Source organism: Hetaerina americana, unplaced genomic scaffold, assembly GCF_022747635.1.
Source record: "Hetaerina americana unplaced genomic scaffold, ioHetAmer1.1.p SCAF_24, whole genome shotgun sequence".
In the NCBI taxonomy this organism is placed as follows: domain Eukaryota; kingdom Metazoa; phylum Arthropoda; class Insecta; order Odonata; family Calopterygidae; genus Hetaerina; species Hetaerina americana.
Window position 1 is genome coordinate 908,920 of NW_027286808.1, and position 26,152 is coordinate 935,071.

Below are 26,152 nucleotides of genomic sequence, written 5' to 3' on the forward strand. Positions count from 1 at the left end.
TAATTAAACTCGGGTTTTATTACCAGTCCTAGTAATATTCTTCGCCCTGAAAACTTCAACCACTTCCCCACTAAGCAGTTCAAAAAATACTCTCGGCCCTTATTCAGTATGAGGAAAAAGGCAAGGTGATTTCATGGAATTTCGTGCCTACACCTGAAATCTCTAGAAGAACTTAATTGGCAAACTTTCATTTGAAATTTCCTATTGAATTTCGAGCACACAAAATTTTCTATACGGAACAGAAATATTAATTTTATTTATTTTTAAATATTCTCAATGTGATATATTTCCATTCAAGCTCAATCCACGCACGTACCATTCTAAATTAATGGATAGTTAATTAAATATGATAATTTTGTAATACGTGCATGATGAAATGAGCCCTTTTAATCAAAATATATTTTACTTCAAAATGCCACAAAAATATCCGAAATTAAGCGGAAATGATAATTTATGTGCAGTATACACTGATATATATATATATATATAAATATATATATACATATATATATATATATATATATATATATATATATATATATATATATATATATATATATAGGTGCGGAAATGCGACCTCAGTGCCGTGGAAATACAACAAAAATAGAAATTTGAAATGATCATAATATAATTATGAGTTTTAAAATATTATTTTTAGGTAAAGTTTCCAATTTTGATAATCTTTTTCTACTGAAATTTTTTCTGTACATTGCCCATTAACAGAAAGAGTATTTAAATATTCCTTAAAAAACCAGCCAAGGATGGTTAAAAAACTATTCAAAAATTATTATACGAGGGTAGGCTGAAAACTAATGTTTGTAGACCACAAACAAAATGACCTTCAGAAGTACTCCTGGTGACGCGTGGAATTTACATTCCCCCTCGACATGCATGCTCAAGTTTGAGGTCGTTTCATTCATCTAGTGTACTTCGAGAAACGGAAGTATGGAGACATGTTCTAGTACTATGTCAACGCGAGTTACACTGCGTGCTGTGATCGAATTTTTAACTACTGAAAAAGTGACTCCTACTAAGATTCATCGTCGTTTAAAGGCAGTTTATGGTGACGTTGCTGTTGATAGGTCTACTGTTAATCAATTAGTAGTAAAATTTCGTGGTTGCGAGCCTGGAAAAGCCATAATTGTTGATGAAACACGCAGCGGACGTCCGATCACTGCCACATACGATGAACATCGCAAATTCGTCGACGATTTGATTCATAATGACCGGCGATTCACTCAAAAGTGTATCGCAAACCCTATTGGAATACCCAAGGAAGAATATGGCTGCGTAGATTTTCGCGGCGGTGGCTTGAAGAATTCTGCATGTCCGGGTTTTCACCGGGAATTTCATTCGGTTCTTTATTGCCATACTATCATGGTTTCGCTGCAGCGAGGCATCATCAAGGTTCCCTTATTTTGAATGTAAATAAGCTCTAACAGGTAAAAAAAACTTCCGACCAAACTCTACCTTCTATAATGCTATAAATTAGCCCATAAAAACTCTTCCTTCCACGTTTTCCTAAGCCTTTAAGTCGTTCCGAGAGGTTATTATCCAACCCCTCGTCCTTATTGGCTTTTTATTCCATTAAGCTCTCGATACTTTGTAATCAATTATTGCTAGACCTAAGCTATCCTTAACTACATCTTATTCCGTATCTGTCTAAACGAGCTGGCTTAATGTCTTCGCCGTATAATTCCTCTATATATTCCTTTCATCTCTCTTGTGTCTTTCCTGGTTCAGTTAATAATTCTCCTGAGTTATCAATGATTGTTTTTTCGGATTTCCTTTCTTATTTCCTAATTGATTTTTGACTTTTCTAAACAGTTCACTCATTTCACTCTTTCTTTGTAAATGTTCGATATCCTCACCGTGTGTCATCCACCATACTTCTTTCGTGCTATAAGTTTCCTGTCTTTGTTGATTATTCAAATCTTTGTACTTTTTTCACCTAATTCTATGTTAAAACTCTTCAATTTCATTCTTTTGCCTTTTTTCCTAGTAATTTCGTCTGTAATCCGTGGTTCCTTTGTTTTTTCCCACAATATTTACTTTTTCGTTTGCGACTTTCTGCATCCGTACATTGGTATGATCCCATTTTGCTTCTATCGTACCCATCTCCCTATTCTCACCTACAATTCGCTCTATTGCCTTCTTTTTCTCGTATCGGTTGTGTCTATATTCGATTTCCTGAACCGTCTTCCTATTTTATTCTTTTAATCGGACGCTCCGCATAATTTGTATTGAATTATGATCTGAATCCACATCGCTCCCGGGAAAGTGTGAGAATTAATCATGTTGTTCGTTATTCTGAGATTAACCGTAACATAGTCTAAATGATACCTCCCTCAGCACCCGAGCACTTTCCATGTACGCCCACGTCTATACTATGTAACGTCAAACCAATTGTTCATTATAAATAAACCCTGTCTTTCGCAGAACTCTATTGCTTTCTTCCAGCGTTCATTCCCTGTTTCTAAACCGTTGTCCCCGATCTCACTACCATCTCTTCCTTCGCCTAACGTCGCGTTCAAATCCCCTATTACTATAAAATATTTCCTTCCAGGATCACCCGCAACTATTTCCTCTATTTACCTGTACTCTGCCAACTTCTTCCTCCCTATGATTTCCTGGTAGAATATGGACCTGGACAATGGCCAAGTTTGTTAGTTCACATTTTACTTGCACAAATAACATTCTGTCACTCGCTCACTCCATGATTACAACGCTTCTTCCTACATTTTAGTTCAATATTATGACCACTCCTTCTATTTCTCTACTTTTGTCTGGCTGCACCCTTCTACCAATCTGGTATGGGCGACTCTACCAGAAGCAATTGTCACTGCCCCAGCCAGCACAGCTGTATAGGTTATCAGAACGCGCAAGTTCTTCCACAGTGTCAAGGCTTCCGTCTATGAGGAGGGAAAGTAAAATATAACCATTTAAATATCTCTAAAAATATTAACTTAAGTATTCATTCCCAAAATACGAAGAACCCACCCCCATCGTCGAAGGGTCTAATGCCATCTATTTTTTATAAAGACAAATTGAAAAGGTTATCACGCCAATACATCCACATTCATTTTCCCAAATGCCATATAACAATACCAAATTACTCGACAATTAGTTAGTCAGCCAATCGCAGGTATTCTTCTTGAATTCGTTGTCATCGCGAAAGTTTTAAAGTCAATTGCGTAAATATGTCCATTTCATTTTCCTCATTATTTCGATGTTGCTAGATGACTAACAGTAGGTAGTTTAAAACTGGTAATTTGAAATATTCATTGATACCAGTATAGACTATTATTTCAATTGATATCAGATAAATATTTTTATGAAACTGAAAATAAAGTTGAGGGACAAGGAAATGAAAAATGCTTCCTGCAAAGGAAAGTGCGATATTACTTTGCATATTAAAGTAGCAATTAAGACTAAAATCTGACTTAAATACGTAAAGATTTCTGAATCATGAGTAGTCCTTTAGAAAATTTATGATTTTATTTCCAGTATTCTTTACATTTTGTACGTATCGCAGGCAGTTGTACAACTGTTTTATTGATGCAGAACTAATAGAAAGATAAGTAAAGAAGGGCGTGAGAGAACTGGCCAACGAAAACGGAATAATAATGCAACAACTGGGTGAGGAAATAAATAGACAAAAATTGAATAATTTTGTCACATTTAAAAACCCAGGGTACCGTCACCATCAACTAATACCGCGCACCTTCATTCCATGCGCACACGCGGTCTCTCTCCCACGAACATGGCGCTCTCACGTTGCCCCCGCTTCCCTTTTATCTCCTCGCCGAAATGGTCAAATGAACCGAAGGGACTCAGCTGCAGGCGTCACCGCGGTATCCACCCCCAGCTTCGCGGAATTTTCACCCCATGGGGCCTCCACCCACTACGAAGGCAATACCGCCAAGTCGAGCCCTCGTCATTCCAGTCGACCGTCCATGCCCGGCTGTCCGCGTACCTCTGCCTACACATCCCCTCTCTCTTTCTCACTCTCTCTCACATACACACACGCTTCTTTGTGCGTGAATGGATGCATTTGCTCCGACCGGCCCGCTCCACTCGTCCCTCTGTGGCTTGTGAAACGTGGCGACGGCAGGTGCATTCATGCTCTTGAATGCCTCAGCCGTTGCGATTATACACATACGCGCACTCACCCCGATCGCCTGGTTCCCTTTGGAATGCGGGCGTGTGTGAGTACTCATATTACAGTACGAGGCTACGATGTGACTACGGAGGCGGCTTGGGCGGGGGGGGGGGGGGTGAGAGGGATACACGGGGACGAATGGCCGAAGTCTTTCGTGGAAGTGAACGAGGCAAAGAGGGAGATTAGCGGACGCAAACATAACGGAGAGCATACCGATAGCATTCCCCCTCCCTCTTCTCCACTCTTTCCAAACTGTTAAAAATTGTAACAAAAATCCTTCAGTTTGCTTCAATCGAATTTCCACCAAATGTACAGTTGCATACCAGAAGAGGCGGATGAGGCGGGGGGGGGCGAGAACGATGGCCAAAGCTTCTGTAAGACTCAGTACGCTACAAACAAAAAGCTTCGCCCGGCACAGCATGATCTGAAAACTTTCCCTCAAAATGTTATCAGTTAATTTCATAAGGTACGAAATTAACTTTGCAAGAAATGAGATTTTAAAATCACTTTAAATAGGCTGTGATGAAAGCAATTAGGAACTAGTTGTATCGAGGTCATACAATTACTCGTAATTCTTCGCACATCATTGGATATAAACCGTTCGTTGATGCTGAGAGTTGAAAAGTTTCAAGGCAAACGTGTATCAGAGGATTATTAGGCACGAAAAACAGTTGCATTTCACATTCAGAATTAATCTGTGGAGGCATGCATATCTATTTTCAATTTTTATTTGACCCCAAATACGTGCCTTCATTCCTTCAAGAGTAAATATGTGCCATTTAACTCAACTACGTTCAAAAGGCACATTTAAGCAAAAAAACTTTGGAAAATTTTACATACTGTTCGGTCCCTCGAGTTCCAGTGAGGCTGAGGGCCTCTTTGATGAAGTTCATTCAGCTTGACTTGGGAATTACAATGCATGAATTTATGCCGAAGGAGGAGGTAGGTATTCATGGCAGAGGCGGCGTGACATTAGTAGCCGCAGGAAATACGTCAGAGCCTCGGCACATGTGCGTGCGATTGAACGAGATAAAGGGTGAAAAATTGAGCGCGAGTAAAAGAATACATAGGGGAATAATGATTCTTGATGGGAGACTAGAATAAAACGCGTAATGTGCAAGTAGTTTACCGTAGACTATATACTATGGTTGTCCCTTCGTTCCCGTTGTGCTTTAGGAGCACCAGCGGTCCATAAACCCACCACTTCTTTATGGAAACATTTTATTCTTCATAGTTTTATAATAAGAACATTTCAATTTATTAGCTTGCTTTGCCATCTATGGTCATTTTAAAATAGGTAGGGTTTTTTCACAAAAGCTCAAATCTTGCCATTAAAGTACTGCAATTTCATATGCATAGCATGATTTTGCATGATTCATTATGGACCAAGAGGAAATAATACGATCATATCTTAAGAAAATTACAGATTCCAAAATGTGAATTGTTTTTCTGACGTCCTTCAAAATTACCCAAAAACTTAATATTGTTCATGAACGAGATTTCGTTCACCAGGATGGTTTGTTTCGAACGATGCCTTTCTTATCAGCCAGATCTGATTCCAACAGTCGAGACAAAAGTCGACAAAGAAGAAAATTATTCCTCGTGACTTTCTAAGCTAAGGTCGTAATTAATTTTCTATGTGTCTAATGTTTAAAGGTTTTTCGTATGTCATGGGTGATTTGCAAATAAATTGAGCGGCATTTGTCATTTTCATATTATCTGTACTCATTTTCAATCATCAATAAGAATTTTTTACAATAGCTTCAATCACACGTACTTCATATTTATAAGATAGAAGCGAATTGATATCTTATATCCTCACCAATGTCACCATCATTGTTGACCGAAGTACTTTCAGTCCAGATTTTTTCAAGATCTTATTTTCCATTGAATATCTGATTCCTATTATAAAGAACATCATAAATCGTTGAACTGAAGTAAATGTCCGATATATCCGATATCTTATCTCAATTACCCTTAATGGTCACCGCAAGAAATAATACCGTCACTATGTCATTTCGCTATTTACTTCTTTATTATTATTAAAAATACACATGTGCTGATAGACATTGTCAGGTGCCTTGTAAGTATCGCGAGAACTTCCTCTTTCTTTGCCCTACATAATTTTTTTCTTCATTCCTTCGTAACTTCTGCCTATCTTCATGTTAACTAAAAAGTCTAGTCTTTCCTCCTCTACCCTGCTTACCTCACATTCTCCCTTCCATCACGGACAACAGGATACCTTTCACTATTTCTTCCACCCACTCTTTTTGACTTTCCCAGATCATCCCCAGTAACTCCCTCCATTCGGCCACCATGTTTAAAACCTCGATGTTTGTCTTTCTTCGAGTCCAACTTATTTCCTTCATTTCCTGCCACATTCACATCTCAAGAGACTCCTATCTACGAGTATAATCATCCTCTTGCCTCCAAGACCAATTCTCCAAACCATTAAGCATTACGCTCCATATTAAAGTCATAACTATCCTTTTATTCCGATGTTTACTCATTTTACGCGTCATCTATTCTCTTCTTGCAAAATGACAAATATTTGCTAATGCAGTTCTTCTTCTAATGCCACTTTTCCTGTAAAATACTGCCAAGTATAAGAACTGTTCCACTTGATCTACTTTACTCTTACTTACTTTACTGTTTAACTTAGCTTTTCTACCCCTCGAGAATATCATTTTGTTTTCTTTTGGATAATACTCATCCGGTACCTCTCGCATTTTCCGCTGTAACGTACCCAATAACAACTGCAATTCCTTGACTGTCTCACTCTCTATTGCTTGATCATCTGCAATGGTAACTGACAATTACCTCACCATCCATTATTATTTCCAAATCAGCCTCCCCATGTTACCCTTAAAATGTCCAAAATATATATTTTGAAAAGTACTTGCAATGACGGACTACACCGTCTCACTTCCCTGTCAATCGCTAGCCATGCCGATTCTGCCTCGGCTACCCTAAACCTATGCCGCCTGACTCGCATGCAGGTTTGGAATGCTTCCTCTATCCCTCCAGTCTATTCCCGTATTCCGCGATAACTCCATTAACTTTGCCCGCTCTACGTACCTGGATGAATACCTTCTAAAAATCCACGAGGTACACAAAGACATCTTGATTAATTTCAATGTTCCTCTCTTATTATATTTCCAACACTGCGGTGGCGCCTCACCATTCTCCCCTTTCGAAATCCAAACTAATCTTCACCTAGGTCGATTGGTCGGTCACTATTTTGTAATCTTTCATTGATAATTCTTAGCATTACCTTAGCTGCAGGTGAAATTTGACATATTACCCTATAGTCCTCAAATACAGCTTCTTTACCCTTTTTCGGGATTGTGATCAAAATTTACCTAAATAATCCTCCTGGTCAAACTCTTTCCACATAAATACTGTGCTTAAATACAAAGGAATACTTCATTCCATTTTTTCCTAAACTCTTTACTCATTCATCGGGTACATCCTCGTCCTCGCGAAAATATACTCCTTCTAGCCTGTAGGAATAACAGAGTACATTATTCACTTGTTGAGTTAACAACTCTGACCTAATTTTGCCCTGGGCAGGACCAATTGCTTCCCGAAGATGTCTACTTTCCAGAGCCGTCAATTTTTTGTAATGGATGCCTTTACTTTGAGACCATTTTAGGTCCAATAGGACAAATACGAGTGTTTCATGCGATTTATATCATTTTATGTTGCCATGCACATTTTCAGAACAATGGGATTTCTTGTCCCGATGAGACCTGGACGCTGACACGGGTAAGTCGGGAAATTTTGTTATTCTATTCAAAACTTTAATATGAGCTAATTTCATAAGCTTCTCGCGACATACCCTCTCGCTTCGGATATTCAGACATATTCCCTCTACGCCCCATTCCCTCTAGAAACTCAACTTTGCAATATTTTTGGTCGCCAATTATAATGAATAACTCGCAGTAGCGCGGCAACGATAAAAACTGTAATCTTCGAACGAATATAAGGAACATCGTTTACGGGTGAGAGAGGAGCTAATCTGATAATCGTCCTGTGGCGCGCATATGAGTCACTCTTACGGTGTAGGAGGGGGCATACGCATCTTTTCCCGATAGCCTCCCAGAGAAGGTGATGCAGAGAGTTGTGATACCCATAAACTCACATAACTTGGGCTTAGCAAGGGGTGTGCGGAATCAGAGGTCAAACGCTGTAGCAAGCTTATCTTGTAGTCAAATGAGGGTGGTCCGCGACTAAAGTAGACAGAAATGCCTTGATTGTTGTTGATTCTTGGAGGGCTATTCTGATCGATCTGGGGGCTCTGCTTCGGAATTTCATTGTAATTCTATGCATCAGGACAAAGTGAGCAGGAGATATGTTTTAGTGTCCAGCAAGCCAACGCTAGGGAGTGTGGCAGGGGGTGAATACACATCATACTAATTTTGACCCGAATATGGCCCTATCGCGGTCAGAAAATGTTATCTTGATCCCTAATTGTTCGTGGAAGAAATGACACCTTAAATCTATCTGTTCTACATTTATTCTCTCTAATTTTACTAACATGATTTCTCCTACTGTAGTATTAAGTGGGTAAAAATACATTTTCAACGCATAATGGAACCTAGCTGCTGACGTTGCTTTCCAAAATAGCTCTTCTGAAGCTTCAATCGCGGGACAAATAACTTTTGATAGCATTTAATGGGAAAACTGAATTAAATCTCGAACACATTGCCCTACCACAGGAAGGGAAACAAAGCTATCACCCGTGAGCACTTCGTTGGAAGTGCTTGACTATAATGAAATGTTACACCAAGGTCACGGTCCCGTTCCATGCCTTGAGAAGACCTAGGCTGGAGGAGAAGACAACGTCATCTGGAGTGTGTCGTTAGAACCACAAGGAATTCATGTCTCTTCCATTCCAAGTTGGACGATAGCACCGCAACGATACAGGCGACGCCGCTCACTTCAGAACTATTAACGAACAGAACAGATATTAACTATTTAATACGGTGAAATTCTGTGAAGATTCAACAACTCCTTCTAGATAAACTGGAATATTAGGCTTGTGTACAAGAATAAGAAAGTTTGTCAGTGTTTTTCGCTGACATCTTGAGGACATCGGTATCAGCTGTTGTGACTTCACTTGATACGCAAGAGGTTGCTGGGGGAGGAGACGAGAGCTGCTTTAAGTGGAACCGAATTTAAGGATAAGGTTGTGATTCGAACATTTTTCCGGCTACAGGGAACCACGTGGTAAAATGTCGATCAGTCACGAGGAAGCAGTTGAATTTGTCAGAGACAAACTTGGCATCGACGATGTCCACAACCTCGATCTCATCCTGCTAAACAAGATAGTGAGGGCCCTTTTGAGTGAAGTACCGTTCCAGGTAATAATTTTGTCTTAGAACTATTCCAGTACTGAGTTTTCCTATGCTGTAAGAAGGCAAGAGGAATATTGATAAGAGGGTATCAATTCAAAGATTAACACGAAGACAGTCGAGTTTTTAGGCTCTCTAAACTCTTATCATCCGTCAAAGATTTTCCTTGAAATTCTTCAACCCAAGTCCAATGTTCTTTATGAAAAAATTATTATCAGTAATTTGAGTTCAAATCAGAGTAAAGTGATAAAGAGATAACTGTTCACATGGGTAAAATATGTTAGATATAAAATTCTTCAGAGACGATTAATTTCGGTGTTAGATTCTTACTTGCTACTGAGATGATGAATTTAAATGGAACTGGCAGTGTAATTTCTTAATATTTAAAGAAAATAATTATATTTGTGTGTGTATGTGAATGCATTTAAATACATGGAAAAATAATTCTGTAGAAGTATGATGTGATTACATATTTATAAATCTCTGGAGAGGAATTCTTTATTACACAATCGCAGTTGTTTCAACATCTTAACACATTGAAAGTAATGATTAACATAAATTTCACGACATACTTTTTGTTATATGATGCTCATTGCTTTAGAAGCAACGAAATATGATTATGATGGAATAACTAAGACGAAATCGTTCTCGTAGTAACATTCACGCGCACGTTTCGTCCTTTTCATTAAAATTAGGTCAAGTGCGTCCAATAAGGAAGTTGGTTGAGCAAGAGGCGATCGCACTTCACAATATTTAATCATTCACATCCAGCAAAATTGAATTCGAATGAAACTTCAACGCCATTATCATATTTCCCTTAACATTTTAGGAATGAAATAAGCCATTCTAGAAGCATTTCCCAATTCTCTTTAACAAAATGCCTTTTTTTAAATCTACGAGGCTGGCAACTACTCCCTGATTGTATTCATTGTTCCTATCTATTAAAAGTCTCATTATTGCAAGGGCATCACGCGTGCCTCGCCCCTTTGTGAACCCAAACTGCCCCGTGAATAGTCATTTGCATTGCTCTCAATCCTATTGTTTATCATCCTGAGAAACACTTTGGCTGCGTATTAGCATTCTTCCATTGCCTTCTCACATTTATCTTTCTAATCGCTTCATCCGTAATCCATTCCTTGTCCTTTTCCTATTATTATTTCCTAGAGTTTCTTTTGCGTCTTTCTAATAAAAAAATAAATAAATAAATAAATAAATATATATATATATATATATATATATATATATATATATATATATATATATATATATACATGCACACATACATTATTATAATAGGTAATCTACCGGTTAAGGTAGGTTTTTGGTTGGACACTACTACGAAATGAAAATCTAGTCTCTCCTAACAAAACAACCCCATATTCTACTTTAAAACAAAGTCCCTCTTTATCTCCGTACGTGATTTGTACGCGCCTCTCGTAAATTAGGTCAATTTGCGTCCTTAATCTGTAAGTCTTGTCTCGGCTCCACGTCCATTTCTTCCTCTTCTCATTAATCGGCGTCGAAATATTCAAAGGTATCACTGAAAGGAGGTAGGGGGGGGAATGAGGGGCATCGGCCAATTTTACACGACCCAACTTTCTTCATAGGAAAAAAATTATAAAAATATTTCTTTTCATATATGAAAATCTTTCCCGCCTAATAGGATTTCTAAGTCCGCTGCATTGTTCAGTTATGTAATAGCGCTGAATAAATTGAGAACTGGTACAACGGTTGCCATAGGTATATTACAAGAAGGCCTTCGACTCATGTATTTTGTGAAAATAACTGACGTATTTTACTGATAGCATTCTTACTTTTGCCAAACAGGAATTACATGATTTTGGTTTCCTAAAAGCCCTAATTTCGGTTTGGCATTTACAACGGGCGTGGCACAGAGGATTTTAATATTTAATTAGATTTTTAGGCGTCTCGACATCTAAGGTAATTTACATACCTCGAAGTTGAGGGCGAAGTGGTGTAGCGATAAGACGTCCGACCTCGGTATTGCAGGGCGGTATCAAATACCAATCGACAAGAAGTTAATTACTTTTATTAATTGTCAAAAGAATGCACTTAGGACCATCGTGACAACATAATTGACCAAATTAAGAGGAGAGAGTGGAAATATTTTTCATAACTTAATGACCGTGGACCTTTCTCACTTCGTTTTAAGCTACAAATTTTCAATTATGTTTTGATCAGGAAAAACAGAAGCACCACGACCGCAGATCCGTTTTAGCTGCATAGCTTAAACATTGGTCGCGAGAAGTAGGTTTTGGATGGACATAAATAGGAATCGGTACGGTGACAATCCATTCGCCCCTGCCAGCAAAACAGAACCTAACATCCAACACTACAATAGGCCCCTCTTTGATTCCGCATCCCTTCTTCTTGCCTACATTCCGTCCAAAATTCCTAGCCTTTATCCTTCGCCCGAATATCTCCCATGCCAATCGAAATTCTCCAGATCCATCTTTCCTACCTCCGCTGGTTTCTTTCAACCATTCCGTCTCCTCCCCTACCATGTCTAGCACTTCCTCGTTTTTTCTTCTTTCTTACCACTTCACTTTTTCCATCATTCTCCTTACTCGCGTTTTAAAGCCTCCGATCTATGCCTTTCAACCAGCTTCGATGACCATGTTTCCTCGCCGTACATGACTACGCTTCCTTATCAAAGGTTTGACGAACCTTTTCTCAAACATCCTTCCTCAACGCCCTTGTTATCTATTCCGCCCTCCTTGTGAATGCTTCTTTGCTTGACTTAATTCTTTATCTTATGTCACTACTACTTGGACCATTTCCGAGATACGTTAACTGTTCCGCCTGCTCTAGATTATGAACTCCTATTTTAATATTTTACTTAGTCTCTCATTTCTCTAAATTCGTAAAGTTTGTTTTGTTAACATTTATTCTCATCCCATGTCTATACCACTGACTTAACAATTCACTCAGTAATGCTTGCAACCCTTTGGCTGACTGAAAAACGAAAGTTTGATCATCCACATACTTAACTGATTTTCTGGATTCCCCACCAACTTTCATTCCCATCTTCAGTTCGTCCAGTGCCTAAACTATTTCCTCCACATACGTATATGTTTCACAGGTGATAAGGGACACCCCTGTCTAGCCGCTCTTCCTAACACTGCACATCCCGTCACTCGCATCTGGGCAATCTGAGACGTGCACTGGATTAGGATTAGTCTCCCATATCTACAATCTACTCCTATTTACTGCGAAACATTAATTAATTCTACCCTGATCTGAAGTAGTCTTTTGGCCAAATTTCTCCCTCATATATGCTACGAATTATTCCACAAAAACTCTTCCTCCCACGTTTTCCTAAATCTTTAAGTAGTTACACGGGAATGCAGTTTACCTCCATGGGCTTATTTTATTTCAATTCCCTTTCTATCTCGCCATTGAGTTAGCCTGGACTTAAGCTATCCAACAACATTTTAATTCTCGCGTTAGGATTCAGTCGATGGTAGGAGAGCCGTGCATACTATTGAGTGCGGGAACTATTTTACGAATAGTTAAAAATAATGTTTAAAAATTGTGTTGGCAAGGATTTCATCTACGCGCCGAATACTTATTGTTGTAAAAGCTACCGAAATCCATCAGATGAAGGCTAGCTTTTCCAGTTCATAGTAAATTAGATTCCCATAAAAGTTCAAACACTGTGTTGAAGGAGAATAAATTCATGTCAACGCCGTGTTTCTCTCCACCTCTTCCCTACTTCAGCCAAAATTCCCTAATGGCAGAAATGAGTTGATCTGCTGGTCGCCTCCCCTTAATATCTACTACTACTACTAATCTCCGTTCTGTAAATCAGAAGTAGATTAAGGACGATCTTAAAATACGCAGGGCCAAATAAAATCATGGAAAAACATTAGAGCAGCGTCTCGGATTGAGCTGATCTTAGCTGACTCGAAAAATAACTTCATGTCTTTAAATAAATTAATAAACCAAAAAAATCATGACGTGTTTCTCAAAGTACACCTTTTTTAATGCCGTAAATATCAATTTCATTCCGGCACAATTGTTCATAAACATTTTAAAGGATTTAAGTCTCTCCTGTTTATTATAAAAAAAATCACGTCTGAATTTGCCTATAACGTATTTTATTTTGACGAGATCGATTAAAAGTTGTGGCTAGGATTCCACATGCGTTTCATGAACCTCATAAAATGCGGTAACTCATCGAACATGCCGAAGGTGATGTCATTATTCCCCAGTTATTTTATATCTCGCAATATATTTTAGCAATCGACTACTAGGGGCTCAAGAGCTTTAGAGAGTACCTATTAAAGAACAGACCGTGAACTACGCTCTGCATTTCTTTGGCATCAGTACTTAAAGCCCCAGGATGAGATAATGGAGGATTGAGTCAGAGACTACTGCTGATGAACACATCATAAGCATCACGGAAATTCAAGACTAGGTCAAATAGGATGTCAACTCTTCACATTGAATCAACGAAATATTCTCAACTCCCTCGGTGGAATTTTGGACTAATGTTATGATGTGTGCTATTCTCCTAGGTTCCCCCAGCAGAGACAGACCAAGATCCATTAAGATGGTTAGCGTTTCCACGGGCGAATGTGGTCTGAGATCGCCTCTTCCATGTTAATTTCCTAGCCTCAAACATCCTCATTTGATCCACCGTCTTTTATTGAGTGCCTCTTTCAACAGTCCGCCTTGGAGACGTTTTCTGCCGAACGATGAGTCATTTTTCACGGAGGGTATGAGAGTGGACGTTGAAACGGTCGCTAAGTTCCTCTCTCCTCCGGCGTCGAGAAATTCCTCGGTCAAAATTCCTAGGGGAAACATTTTTGAATGGCTTCAATGGAACAATAAAGAGACTATTGAAAAGGAACATGGAGTAATGTTTTAAAATTAATTACCAACAGTTGTGCTTGGTGATGCCGCAGGAGGCGTTGGTAATCGCCTTCCCCGTCCATTCTTCGACAGAATGAGTAAATGTTCCCACTCGATCGTTTTATTCCCATTTTTCCATATATCTTCGCAATATCTGCGAACAGAGTTGCGGGCCGTGTTTTTGGTTTTCTGGTCAGGTAAAGATAAATCAAGAGACCGAGTGGTTTTGTTCGAACCGACCTACTGTACAACCTGTATATATTTCTCTTTGATTAGTTGGTAAGGCTCATGCATTGTTAATCTGAAAGGCATAGCTCAAATAACATCACACTGATCACTAAAAGAAGCGGGGTTCCTAGTCCCGTAAAATGCATTCTTCGGATTGCACCTCTTCCCCACCCGCTCCTCAAACCTGCACTTTCCTGCCGCGCGAACATACTCCCGATGAATAACGATGGCGCATGTATTTGAAATTCTTATTACCCGCAGCATTGCTGCAGTAAATGTTCTCCTGTAAAAAGAACACTCCTCAAAGAAACTGATTGCGCGAAAAATCAATCCGATATCGTCAAACTTTTTTTTTATACCTAGCAAAACGAAGTCAAATTTTATTTAGTGGACTTCCGTTCATTTTCATCCTCCGTTGGGTTTTCTATAATCCAATCTTGTCATGTTTACACACCTCTTGCAACCCTGTATTCCGACCTCCCACTTCAGAAGTGTTGCCAGTACACCACACCACCTATTGTAGCACATGACTATAGAAGAAAGATAATTTCGTAAAGGGAAGATGACATTTAAATTTGCGATTATAGTTATATTGATATATCATAAGTTCCTGATTCATTCGAATGATACCGAGAATATTAAAATAATGCATTAGGAATTTATGGTCTTATCTTCTAAATGAATATTTAAATTACATCCTAAAAGCGATTTTCATTAACGTACTCCGGACTCAGGATTGAATTCGAATTAAATGCTAATCCTACACATTCAACAAGTCATAATGAGTGGTATAATTTTGTCGTATCGCAATAACGAGTACGGTGTACGTTATAGAAAGGAGATGAAAGAATTTCACAAATGCGAAGAAACCAATTTAGTGCGAATTAGTGATGTATCGCCATTTCAAAAGACAAAAAATAAATCTCTGTCAACACTGACATAATCTTATTATTATCTATAATCTTCGACTAACCCAGATGCCAGTCTTTCTTCATGGAACATTCAGGGAAACAGGAATACGATGTTGTCACAATCAACCATTCAGATCTATATTACTCTGCAAAGAATCTAAAGGTGAATGAATTGCACTATCGTATCATGTAATCTCTAATAAATATATTCGGTAAGTTTTCAATTGCCCTGCTGGGATGGTATAATATTCCTTAATTATGGAAAAACTGCAAAAAATCCTGAAAAAAACTAGGAACATCTATCTTCTTTAAGAGTAAAGCCCCTGAATCTAGTACTCCTATTGCACTATCAATTGGTGCTATCATCATTACCGTATTCGAATATCAAATCTTCAAACTTGATGGTTTGTCATCCATTATCCAATATATATACATTTTAAAACACATGTAATTGATGGAATTTGACCATCCACAATGTCACCATCTAAATATGCCACATTCCTTTTAGCATATTCTTTCCTTTTCCTCTTTGAATTAAATTACCTGTGGTTTGTCCATAACTTTTTTGTTTTAACCATTTTAAATTGCTTTGCTCAATTTTTTACATGTAACTGAAGAATATATTCCTGTACAATACTCCTCCGGAGAGGCGCTTTCCAACTATTGAAGAAGTCATACGTTTTGGCCTCACCCTTCATGGAGGAGTCTGCATCCATAACAACTGGTTTGCTGCCCTTCTGCTGAAAGCATTGGGCTTTGATGTCTTTACAATCGCTGGCATGTATGCATCAGTATGGAATACAGCGGATGACCATGCCATGTCTGTTGTGAGAGGCCTGCAAGATCCAGAAGACCCAGACTGCACAGACACACTGTTCCTGGTGGACGTGGGCAATGGCTACCCCACCCCGGGAGCTGTGCCCTTGCATAGAATTCCTTACAATTTTCCACTCACTGCAGGCCTAGAAATAAGATACGACAAAATTGGGGACCGATTCTATCGTATGCATCGTGCTGGAGATCCAGTCAAGGACCCTAGTGTGAGTTTTTCCTTGACACTGTATATACTGCCAATGTATACAATTATGATAGTTATGGGCCAGGGAAGAAATTCCATAATTCTGCCATTTCCTCATTCAACAAAACCTGGTTAGTAAAAATTTGCACATGGAAGGAAATAAGGAATAGTGCAAGGCAGTAACACTACTCTAGATTCAATCAAATTAATCCATCCCATATCATAAGTAGTTTTGCTAAACTTACACATGTAGGGTTAAATTAAGGTTGCTGTTGAAATATTTTGTCATTTATTGAAGAACCATACCCAACCCTTCATTTTATCTGAAAATATTTTGGTATGGACATTCCTTCTGTTGCGATACTATGGTCATAGTCAGGTTACTAGAAAGTTACTATACTTGACCAACTGGTTTCTTAATTAAATTTATTGATTGAATCTTTATAAATTATGGAACAATGTACGAATCCAATTTTAGAGATGAAGAGGTCTTGTTTATGGGAAATGGGTAAATACTATGAATTAGTTGAAATTCAATATTAGTGTTTTTATGAATGAAGGTTTTAAAGTAGATAATACAATTTTGAAATATTTTTTTGATATGTTTTCATGATATCAAGTATATAAATCAATGGCATACTCATCAAGGACCATGACTTAATGTAATTAGTTTAAAGTCCACTACCTCAAGCCTCCATGAAATCATATGTAATGGCTATTTTCCAAATTGTTCTCCTCAGTGCCAGGGAGAGATGAAAAATACAGTATCAGAATCTGTCTCTGAGAGATTATTTCCAATTTACATTACACAATGGCCCCTTCAATACCAATCAAGTTTAAACTCCCTTCTTTGAATAATTATATGGCAGTGATTTATGTTTTAGTAATACAATCAGGGAATGCCCATTTTGGGATAATCTCCATAATATTTTATTTTAATTTTTCCTACATGTTTATGAGTTCAATCATTTCAAAGTGGATTATAAATAACTCACAAGCAATAGCTTATTCTAATTTCCTCATTATTTCCATATACCATGGTTGTGTTGCCTCAAATTCTCCACAAGTACCAAATAAGAATTAATTAAAAACTAAACTATTGTTTAGTGTACATCATATGGACAATATTGAACGAATCATAATATATGTACTGAATTACCAATATGTAGTCGATCTCTTTACAACTTTGAGTCATTTCATTATGTAAATGAGGAGGCTGAAAATTTATTTGGGAAAGGGATTGGAATGAGATGATGGGTGTATGGAGTTGATAAAGTTAATTCTTTCACACTGTATGGAGATAAGGTTTCAAAGAAGTGAGAGGGTAAGGATGTGTGTGGCAAGGATTATTATGTAGTTTGTGAAAGGTACACTACTTCCTTAAAAGTGAAAGAGAAAGAGAGTTATGGTTTTACATAACTTAACATAGATTACAAATGTTCACATTAACTAATCCTGATGACCTTGGATAATTATAAATACCCTAGAACATCTATTTTTAATACTTTTCCAGCCAAAGTGACAACTGGGAATATTGTTCTTGTTAACATCACCACAAACAAAATAGAACATTAGCATTTAGTTAAATTTCATCAAGGGTCGTTTTGACTTCAAGTTATCTTATGAGTTCTTGTACATTCTGACTGGTTGGATTATGAACATTACCCTGCAAGGCACTTTAGCAACTTTTATTGAGAGTAGGCTAATGCCTACACTAGGTTTCAGTCCACCCTTCCTCTATTGCCTGGATATTCCCTGGACATCCTACCTTTACCAAGTTACCCAACTATTCCTAATGGGGCAAATGACCTTAGCTGTTCATTGTCTCCCCTAAAAACTAGAACTAAATAACAAGCAAAATATTTGTACTCATTTTCCATGTGGCTGATTGGTATTGTTGATGAAAACCTCAATTTATATTTGTGCATCCTCGCTACTGCGACATTTATCAATTTAACACTCAAGTATCATTTTTTTATCCATTACAGAGTCAACAGCTGGGAGATGGCTGGGTAGGAAAATTTAGTTTCATCCTACAGCCAAAAGACCCTAATTCAGTAAAAAGCACATTAATAAATACCTTCAGGATAGATCCTCCATCCTTTTTCATGAACTTCATGAGGATCTTCAGGTGGCCGAAGGACAAAGAGTTTGTTGTAGCTTTTCGTGGTCAGCAGTTGTTGTTTTTTGGGTCTGAAAATAGTAGTGACGAAGGAAAAGAAAAGTAAGTTGTGGCATATTTTTTCACTAAAAAAATTCAAAATTAATTGCCACTCGTTACTTTCATAGTAAATAATACATTCTAAGTTGCATTTATCAGCATATCCTGGTACACATTTTCAAGTTGTTGCTGTGATCTAGATCTTTCCCCTGAATAGAAACTATGCTGCATTATAACTTTTAATTTTCTAGTAAATAATCTTCTTCCTAATCCATTGCAGACAGAGCCAGTCAACCTTAATTGAATTTGAGAAATTAGAAGAAAATATTCTTAAATATTTTCCAACTCTAGATCCAGTAGAACTTCATGAAGCAATGCCAGCCATAATTAGAAATATGAAGCAGGAACCTGAAAAAGCCTTATCACTATAACAATGGTGAGAATTATTGACTAACACATCTTATCCATCTTAAATTCCAGTGATGTGAGGAGTAAAATAAAATCAATAATTTGACTCACTTTATAAAATGGACATAATAATCTCTGAGATTGTTCATTATCAGTAATCCATTAAATAATACTTGGGAGAAATCAGCAACTTCAAATAATAAATTCACTGGTGTTTAGTTCATACACTTGTTGCTCATGGGGTTAGTTATTTAAAATCTTACATCTCACTTATGCCTGGGTACCTCCATATTCCAGGACATTCCAGTTTAAAGAAGCTTGATTTGTTCCAGAAAATATATTTAATGGAATTATCCTAAAATTAGGCAAATGTACATTGTGAATATGAAAATATTTCAGTGATAAAATACATTAGCAAATTTCATGTACATTTTTTTCTAAAGCATTAAGTTCTCTAATTAATTTCTTTTTGTTTCATTTTTGATTTTCATTTTACATTCAAAATATTTCCTTTTCAAAATAAAATATTTAACCACATTACTAAGTAAAAGTTCTATGAATTGCAGTCTTCAATTTTAATTTTTTGGTGGAATTAAAATAATTATTTCTTGATGAATTACCAAATTATGTACATTAGTAGCAATGTATTTGTCTTTTTTGTTGAATTTTTATACCTCTCTTATTCATATCATCGCAATGGTGTACCAGTAAAATGATCAAATTTTGTGAAAAACAAAATTACAAATAAAGTATAACACATTTTTTATCAGTTGAGTAAATTAATTTCACAGATACATTAAATATGGAAGAATGAAGCCTTCTGATAGCCTTTTCATTTAAAGACAAGAGATTGATGCATTTTCATTATTCGTAGTCTACCATTTGATGTAGATTTTAGATGGACACAGACGGATCATGACAATGCTTCTCAGACCCATTGAAAAAGCTAATCTTACATTAAATTCTACAATAAGCTGTTCTTTAACTCCGAATGCTCTGCTTACTTCATTCTGTCCATCATACCTAGCTTTTTCCTCCCCCTAACTTGCATTCCTAAAACCCCCCAGTCTAACACAGTAATATAATTCCACTGCTAATCAATATGCTTTGCAGTCATCTTTCCTGCCACCTTGGGATTTCTGTCAACAATCCCTTCACCTTTCTCACCATGACAAGTATTGCTTCAATTGTATTCCTTGCTGCCCTCTTCATCTTTTTTATCCTACTCCACATCCACATTTCAAAACCTTCAATCTAAAATTATCACTTTGATTCCAAGACCATGTTTATACACCATACAAAATTATTCTCCAATCAAATTTTTCGCTATTCTTTTCTAGACATCCTTACTCAAATTCACCAGCATAAATTCTCTCCTCCTTTGAAAGCTGCTTTGCCTAATGCAGTTCTTCTTATATCCATGCTATTTTGACCATTTTGATCCTAAACTTTGGCTGGATACGTCAACTGTTCTGCCTGCACCAGTGTTTACTCCCCCTTGTTCCAACATTAAATATGATAAAGCCAACCTCATTCTCAATAACCTCTTATTTTTACATTGATTTTCATACCATGCCTGTCAGACATTTCATAATGCAATCAGTGATGATTGTAACACCTTGGCTGCATTATTACACCTTGATTATAACTTATTCATCTGCCATCCTAATTGCTTTTATGGATTCTCTGCCTATTTTCATTATTATATACCATTCTTCTCATTACTATTTTACCGCTTCCTTTGGGCATGCTTTAAAAAGCATATGTGATAATTGACACCTCCTCTTAACACTGTCTGCCTATTCTGACTCGTCATCTGTTAAAAACACCAGAGCAGATGGGGATATGCACCGATGGTAGATTTCACCTCTCTCTCCAATCTTGTTTAATATGTTTTTTAATTCTACCTAATTTATTCAATCAAATGCCTTCTTTAAAGCTAGGAAGCAAACAAATACATCCAACTTCATTTTTTTCCTCTCTATTAGTGACCTGGTTACTGCTATGGCATCATGTGTGCCTCTCTTCTTCCTGAACCTAAAATGAGCACCTCCAAAGTAATCATTTGCCCACCTCTCCATTTTCTCATAAATGATCCATAGTACCACCTTGGCTGCATGTAAATCAAACTTATTGTACTGCAGACCTCATACATGGTTGTCTTCCTCTTTTTTGGGATAGAACTAATGCTGATCTGATGAAATCTTCCTGACACTCTTCCCTTTTTTGCAAATTCTGTGACTCAGCCCAAAAAATTCTGTGACTTAAGATTGTATTCAAAGAGTAATGTGGAGCTAGCCACAACTGGTAGAGCAGCAGGGCAGTAGCATAACTAGTAGAGCAGTAACACTGAGGATCAAGATGGTGCAGCGGCTATCGTACTGGCTTCTCACCCAGAAGGCCCAGGTTCAAATCCCGACTGTGTTGAATATTTTTCAGAGGTATCTCGATCCCTACTTGAGGAGCTTTGTGGAGGGCACTTTGAGTGAGTATGCCATCTGTCAGATGGGATGTTAAGCTGCAAACCCCTTGACGCCTTTTGTAAAGAGTAGGCTAATGTGACGCCAGGTTTCTCTCCACCCTTCTTCCTTTCCTGTCCATCCCTGATGGCGCAAATGACCTCAGCTGTTGGTTGCCTCCCCTAAACACTACTTCTACTACTTGAATGCATCAAATTGTTTGCCAAGAGATTACATTGTGCACTGGATTCATCAAATTCACTCACAATAATTAATCTGACACAGTTGGCTGCTTTGAAGTGGGCATGATCACCTGTATGGAATTCAAACCTATTTAACCATAAATTTTGAATTGCTGATTATCGGAGCATTAAAAAACGTAAATTGCTTCTTTACCAGTTGGCGACGTAAGAATTCATTCATCTTGACCTATCTTACTTCCATTTCATATTTTTTCAATCCCTCTAATTCTCCCTCTTTCGAAAATTAAAGGATGGGGAAATTATGTGCCTTTGCCCCTCTCTCTGTTACAAAAAAAAGGAGGGAGGGATTGTCAGATTTTAATTCAACTGACCTGATGCAATAAGTATGGATTAGAGTGGGCTTAAATGCTTTACATTCCATAGGATCACCCATCAAAATTTAACCCACTTCAGTTTTCCAGGAAAATGAAATTGCATCGGGATTGGACTGCAAGGTTTTTAGAGCATGACGTTTGTTTGTGGAGAGGTTATTTTTTAGTCTGAGAGATTTTATGAAGGATTTATTGGAATCTTTTTCGAGAAGTATGAAAATTTCAACAGGATGGTTACTAGAAAAGGGTTTTGGTTCATGAGTTGTAGCCGGGTGGTCTTTGCCAAGTAGGGGATGGACGTTTATATGACTGGAAGGGTTACTTTGTGATTTCCAGAAGGCACGCCATCAAAGGTTTTGGTAGGAATTGAGGGTATCAGTGAGTATGTTTAGGTGGTTGATTTTTGGTGTAGGAGAGACGGATAGGCCTTTACTAAGAATGCAAATTTCATTGTCAGAAAGGCTGGTATTTGAAAGGTGTACAATGTCATGAGAATTGTCGGGGGGAAGGGGGGTGTTGGGACCGTTTAATGGTACCTCGCATCTGGGGAAAACCTGAGAGCCTTTGGGAGGAGGGGGGAGGTTGTAAATGCTGCTAAGGTCGGGCTTATATTGAAAGAATGAGGTTGGTTTAGGAAGCTGTGGCAGGAAAGGATGAGAGTGAAATTTGAGACCTACTCGGAAGAAGGCAATACAAAGATATGACAATTTTTTAAGGAGGCATTGACGTTTTTGTTGAAGGGAACATAGGGCAGATGAAACTATGGCGTTTAGTTGTGGAATTAGGTTAGCAGCAGCCAATGAGATTATTTTAAAGAGGGAAAATAAGTTTGAAAAAAAATATATATATATCGCATCCCAGACTGTCTTCCGTTACCTCTTGAAGGAGGATTACATCGGCCCTGAGATCGCGCCATAAACGTCGGAAGAAGGCAATTTTAAGGTGCTGTAGACGCCAGCAATATTTATAAAATTAAATTTTTAGCTATGGGCACCGGACATCACTTACCAGAGTTCTGGTCGTGGCTTACGTCGCTCCGTTCGCAGCTCGAACCCGGGCCACGAGTGCTTCGCCACTTCCCGGGATGCTTCGTCCGACGGGTCGGCGATCGAGGGAGCGAGTTGTCTTCGCACCCCCCCCCCCCCCCGACCACATTCGAATAGAACGAACCAGCCGTGGTATCCACGAAGAGCGGGAAATTCGGAAGCGTTCCACGCGGGGATTTGTTCGAGCAAGTACAGCTGGGTCCCAGGGCAGGAAGTAGCCTTAGTGGGAGGGACGGAGCGGCGAACTGGGGGTCATCTGCCGAAGGGTTCCGGTCGGAAAAAAATCAGGGGAGATAGTTCGATTAGGTCCGCCCCTTGAGGAGCCCTGGGAAGGTCGTGGACACCTTGGCTGTCCTCAATGGAGAAGAACGATCTGGGATTTCTGAAGTCGAGAAACCTTAACTCGTACATGTGTAAACTTCCAGGATCGGTAATACTTCCTGGATTGTCCACGATACAGGGATCGAAGGGCCAGCCGTTGGGGATGGGAGACAATCGCAATCAGATGCATCCTCTCCCGCTGTCGACAGGGCTTCTCGGGGAGTTGGAAGCCCGTGATCCAAGTATTGCGGGGAGAGGGCGTTGGTTGCGCGGGCGGGGGGAAAAGGGTCGAAGGATGATCCGTCCTCTTTTGACGGGGTCACGGAAACGGGGGCCGGTGGTCGTGAGAGAATAGGCGAGTTGGTAGGGACTGCATCTAAATCGATGTTCGAAACCAGGAGTTCAGTATCGTCTGTCCTCGTCTTTTTCGGTTCCCTTCCCTCCGTTGACGAATTTCGCTCCCCCTGAAAATTCCCTCCAAGTGGAGGAGGATGCGAGGGACTGGAAGCAGCTGGGGGCGCACACTGGATAAGTAGTAGCGACCGCACTCTCTCCTCCACAGCCACGTCGGACTCGTCCATCTCCACGGCGGCGTTCGGGTTGGAGGCTTTTGCCATTGCTTCCGCATAGCTTTTCCCTCCCTAGTTCCGAGGGCAGGTTTTGCGCTCGTGACCTTCTTGATTACAGCGGGCGCAAGTGTGGCACTGACCGTGGTAGAGGCTGATAGACCGGTCGCCGCTGATTTTGAGGTACGAGGGGATATTACTCTCGACCGTCATCCGCACCACTCTTATGGCCGTCAGCACGCGCGCCACATTGTCGCCCTCCCTCCTGTTCTCCCACGAGCGATGGATTTTTCCAAAACGTTGGAGCTCGCCTGCTATGTCTTCCAACGGGGTCTCCACGGGGAACCCTTACATTACAAGGGCTGCCGGTAGTCTCGTCAATAGTAATTGTCGTCCTCTGGTCACTTAAGGATGGAAAAGATAGTTATCGCGGAATATTATCTAGAATCCTATTCCCTATAGCTTTGGTGGCCAACATCCGGAATACCAAATGGCGATTATATCCTAATTGGATCGCCACTATCTCTTCTGGCGTTCGGCCCAGCAGCTCTAGCGTTAACAGGTGGACCTCCAACGGAGTCGGGGGTTTCGCCTTCTCGTCAATTTGAGAGGTGAGCGTGTTTACGCGACGCATAACTACTTGAAAAATAAAATTGCGCACGCCTGCTCGAAAAAAGGAGAGCGAACCAAAAGAACAAACACTCCAAAGAGAAAAAACACGCGTGTACACTCCCTCCCCGCTACAAGCACCCAATGGTAGCAGACAAAAAGGAGCCCAAGATCTTGACATGAGATAAGGTCAGTCTTAAATCAGTAAACAAAACGAAAGCAAGGCCTTTCCGGTGGAAGAAAGACGAAAGTCAAGCCTCAATCTTCAAGAAGAACCAGGCGGTCAACCGCCGCTCGAAAAAAAACACAATCGAAACCTCGACCTCCGAAAGAGTCCGGCAGTGCCGCTCTCCAAACCCCGGTGACCGATGCCTCTGTCGGCGGAGAAAACAGACTCTCGGTGAACGCAGGCACGTCCTAGCTATCGAGGAATAATTTGCACTGACATCTGCGGGAATTCATGCAATCAAGTGCCCCCATTCTATGGCCAGGAGATGGCATTAGTGAGCTGTTTCATCCACCAAAGGAGGAATGGACAACGACAAGAGGAAAGGGCAGTACGAAAAGCAATCATACAACGTCTTAACGGATTGGAAAAGTGTGTATTGTGGCATACAGAGTCAGAAGAAGGAGAGGGGTCGCATTGGCCAAATACACATTCAAGCACGAAAAACCCGTCATATGGCAAACAAAAATTCATTCACTCGGATATAGATATAACGAAAAGGGATAGAAACACAAATAAAAGACAAACACCAAACAAAAATATTTCCTTGACTGCTCCTTGAACCACGGATCATTCGACTTGCCGGGCCGATACTCTAAAATATTTTGCACTTGTGATCTGCTCGAATCCGCCTTCACCACCTCTCCTGTGTTTGTGCGGGTGTGTATATATACACACAAACCATAAACACAGAATTCAACCCGAAGGTCGGTTTGGCAGTTGTTGGTAGAGTTCACCCAGTACTAAGCCCGACGGAGTGTGAAATTCACACATCAGGCTAGGGGGTAAAATTACATAGCTTGGAGCAGCAGGTGCCCAGCGAGGCTTACCCGGGAATCGACTGATTTAGATTTTTAAAACAGAAACATATAGAAAGGTCACTCAGACATGTAGTTTCGACGGCACGGCCGTCGACATCAGCATGCCGTTCTCGGGGGAAGAGTGGAGAGGATATGTATGGGGGGGGGGGTAAGGGACGAATAGGAAACGGACAAGGGGATGGGAGTGGATATGTAGGCGGCTATTGGAAGGATTCAGTGGGCTTGATTCAGCCCGGGAGGTTTAAATGACTGCACCAAACAGATACGAGGCCTGTTCAAAAAGTATCGCGAATTTTCGATTGATTTTCGCGGGTTATGTGTATTTGATTTTCGATTTTTTGTGGCCTTATGCTGATACATATGTCTCTCACTTATGCCGAAAAGTTCGGTCGTTTCAAATGTTCAGT

General features: G+C 39.3%; 1 protein-coding gene across 1 annotated transcript; it reads left to right on the forward strand.

The window, feature by feature from the left end:
• Positions 1 to 9,071: 9,071 nt before the first annotated feature.
• On the forward strand, positions 9,072 to 19,810 carry LOC139689495 (uncharacterized). Its single transcript, XM_071586650.1, has 6 exons — positions 9,072 to 9,298; positions 9,384 to 9,528; positions 16,154 to 16,576; positions 18,543 to 18,778; positions 18,996 to 19,151; positions 19,421 to 19,810. Exons 2-5 carry the CDS (start codon positions 9,400 to 9,402, stop codon positions 19,144 to 19,146), a joined length of 939 nt encoding a protein of 312 aa, XP_071442751.1. The 5' UTR covers positions 9,072 to 9,298; positions 9,384 to 9,399; the 3' UTR covers positions 19,147 to 19,151; positions 19,421 to 19,810.
• Positions 19,811 to 26,152: the final 6,342 nt, after the last annotated feature.

Bases quoted from the DNA above. Each gene is read 5' to 3' on its own strand.
- LOC139689495 (XM_071586650.1), top strand. From the start codon at position 9,400: ATGTCGATCAGTCACGAGGAAGCAGTTGAATTTGTCAGAGACAAACTT. The intron at 16,577-18,542 runs GTGAGTTTTTCC...TATCCATTACAG, and splicing joins ATCCAGTCAAGGACCCTAGT to AGTCAACAGCTGGGAGATGG. The intron at 18,779-18,995 runs GTAAGTTGTGGC...AATCCATTGCAG, and splicing joins AGTGACGAAGGAAAAGAAAA to ACAGAGCCAGTCAACCTTAA.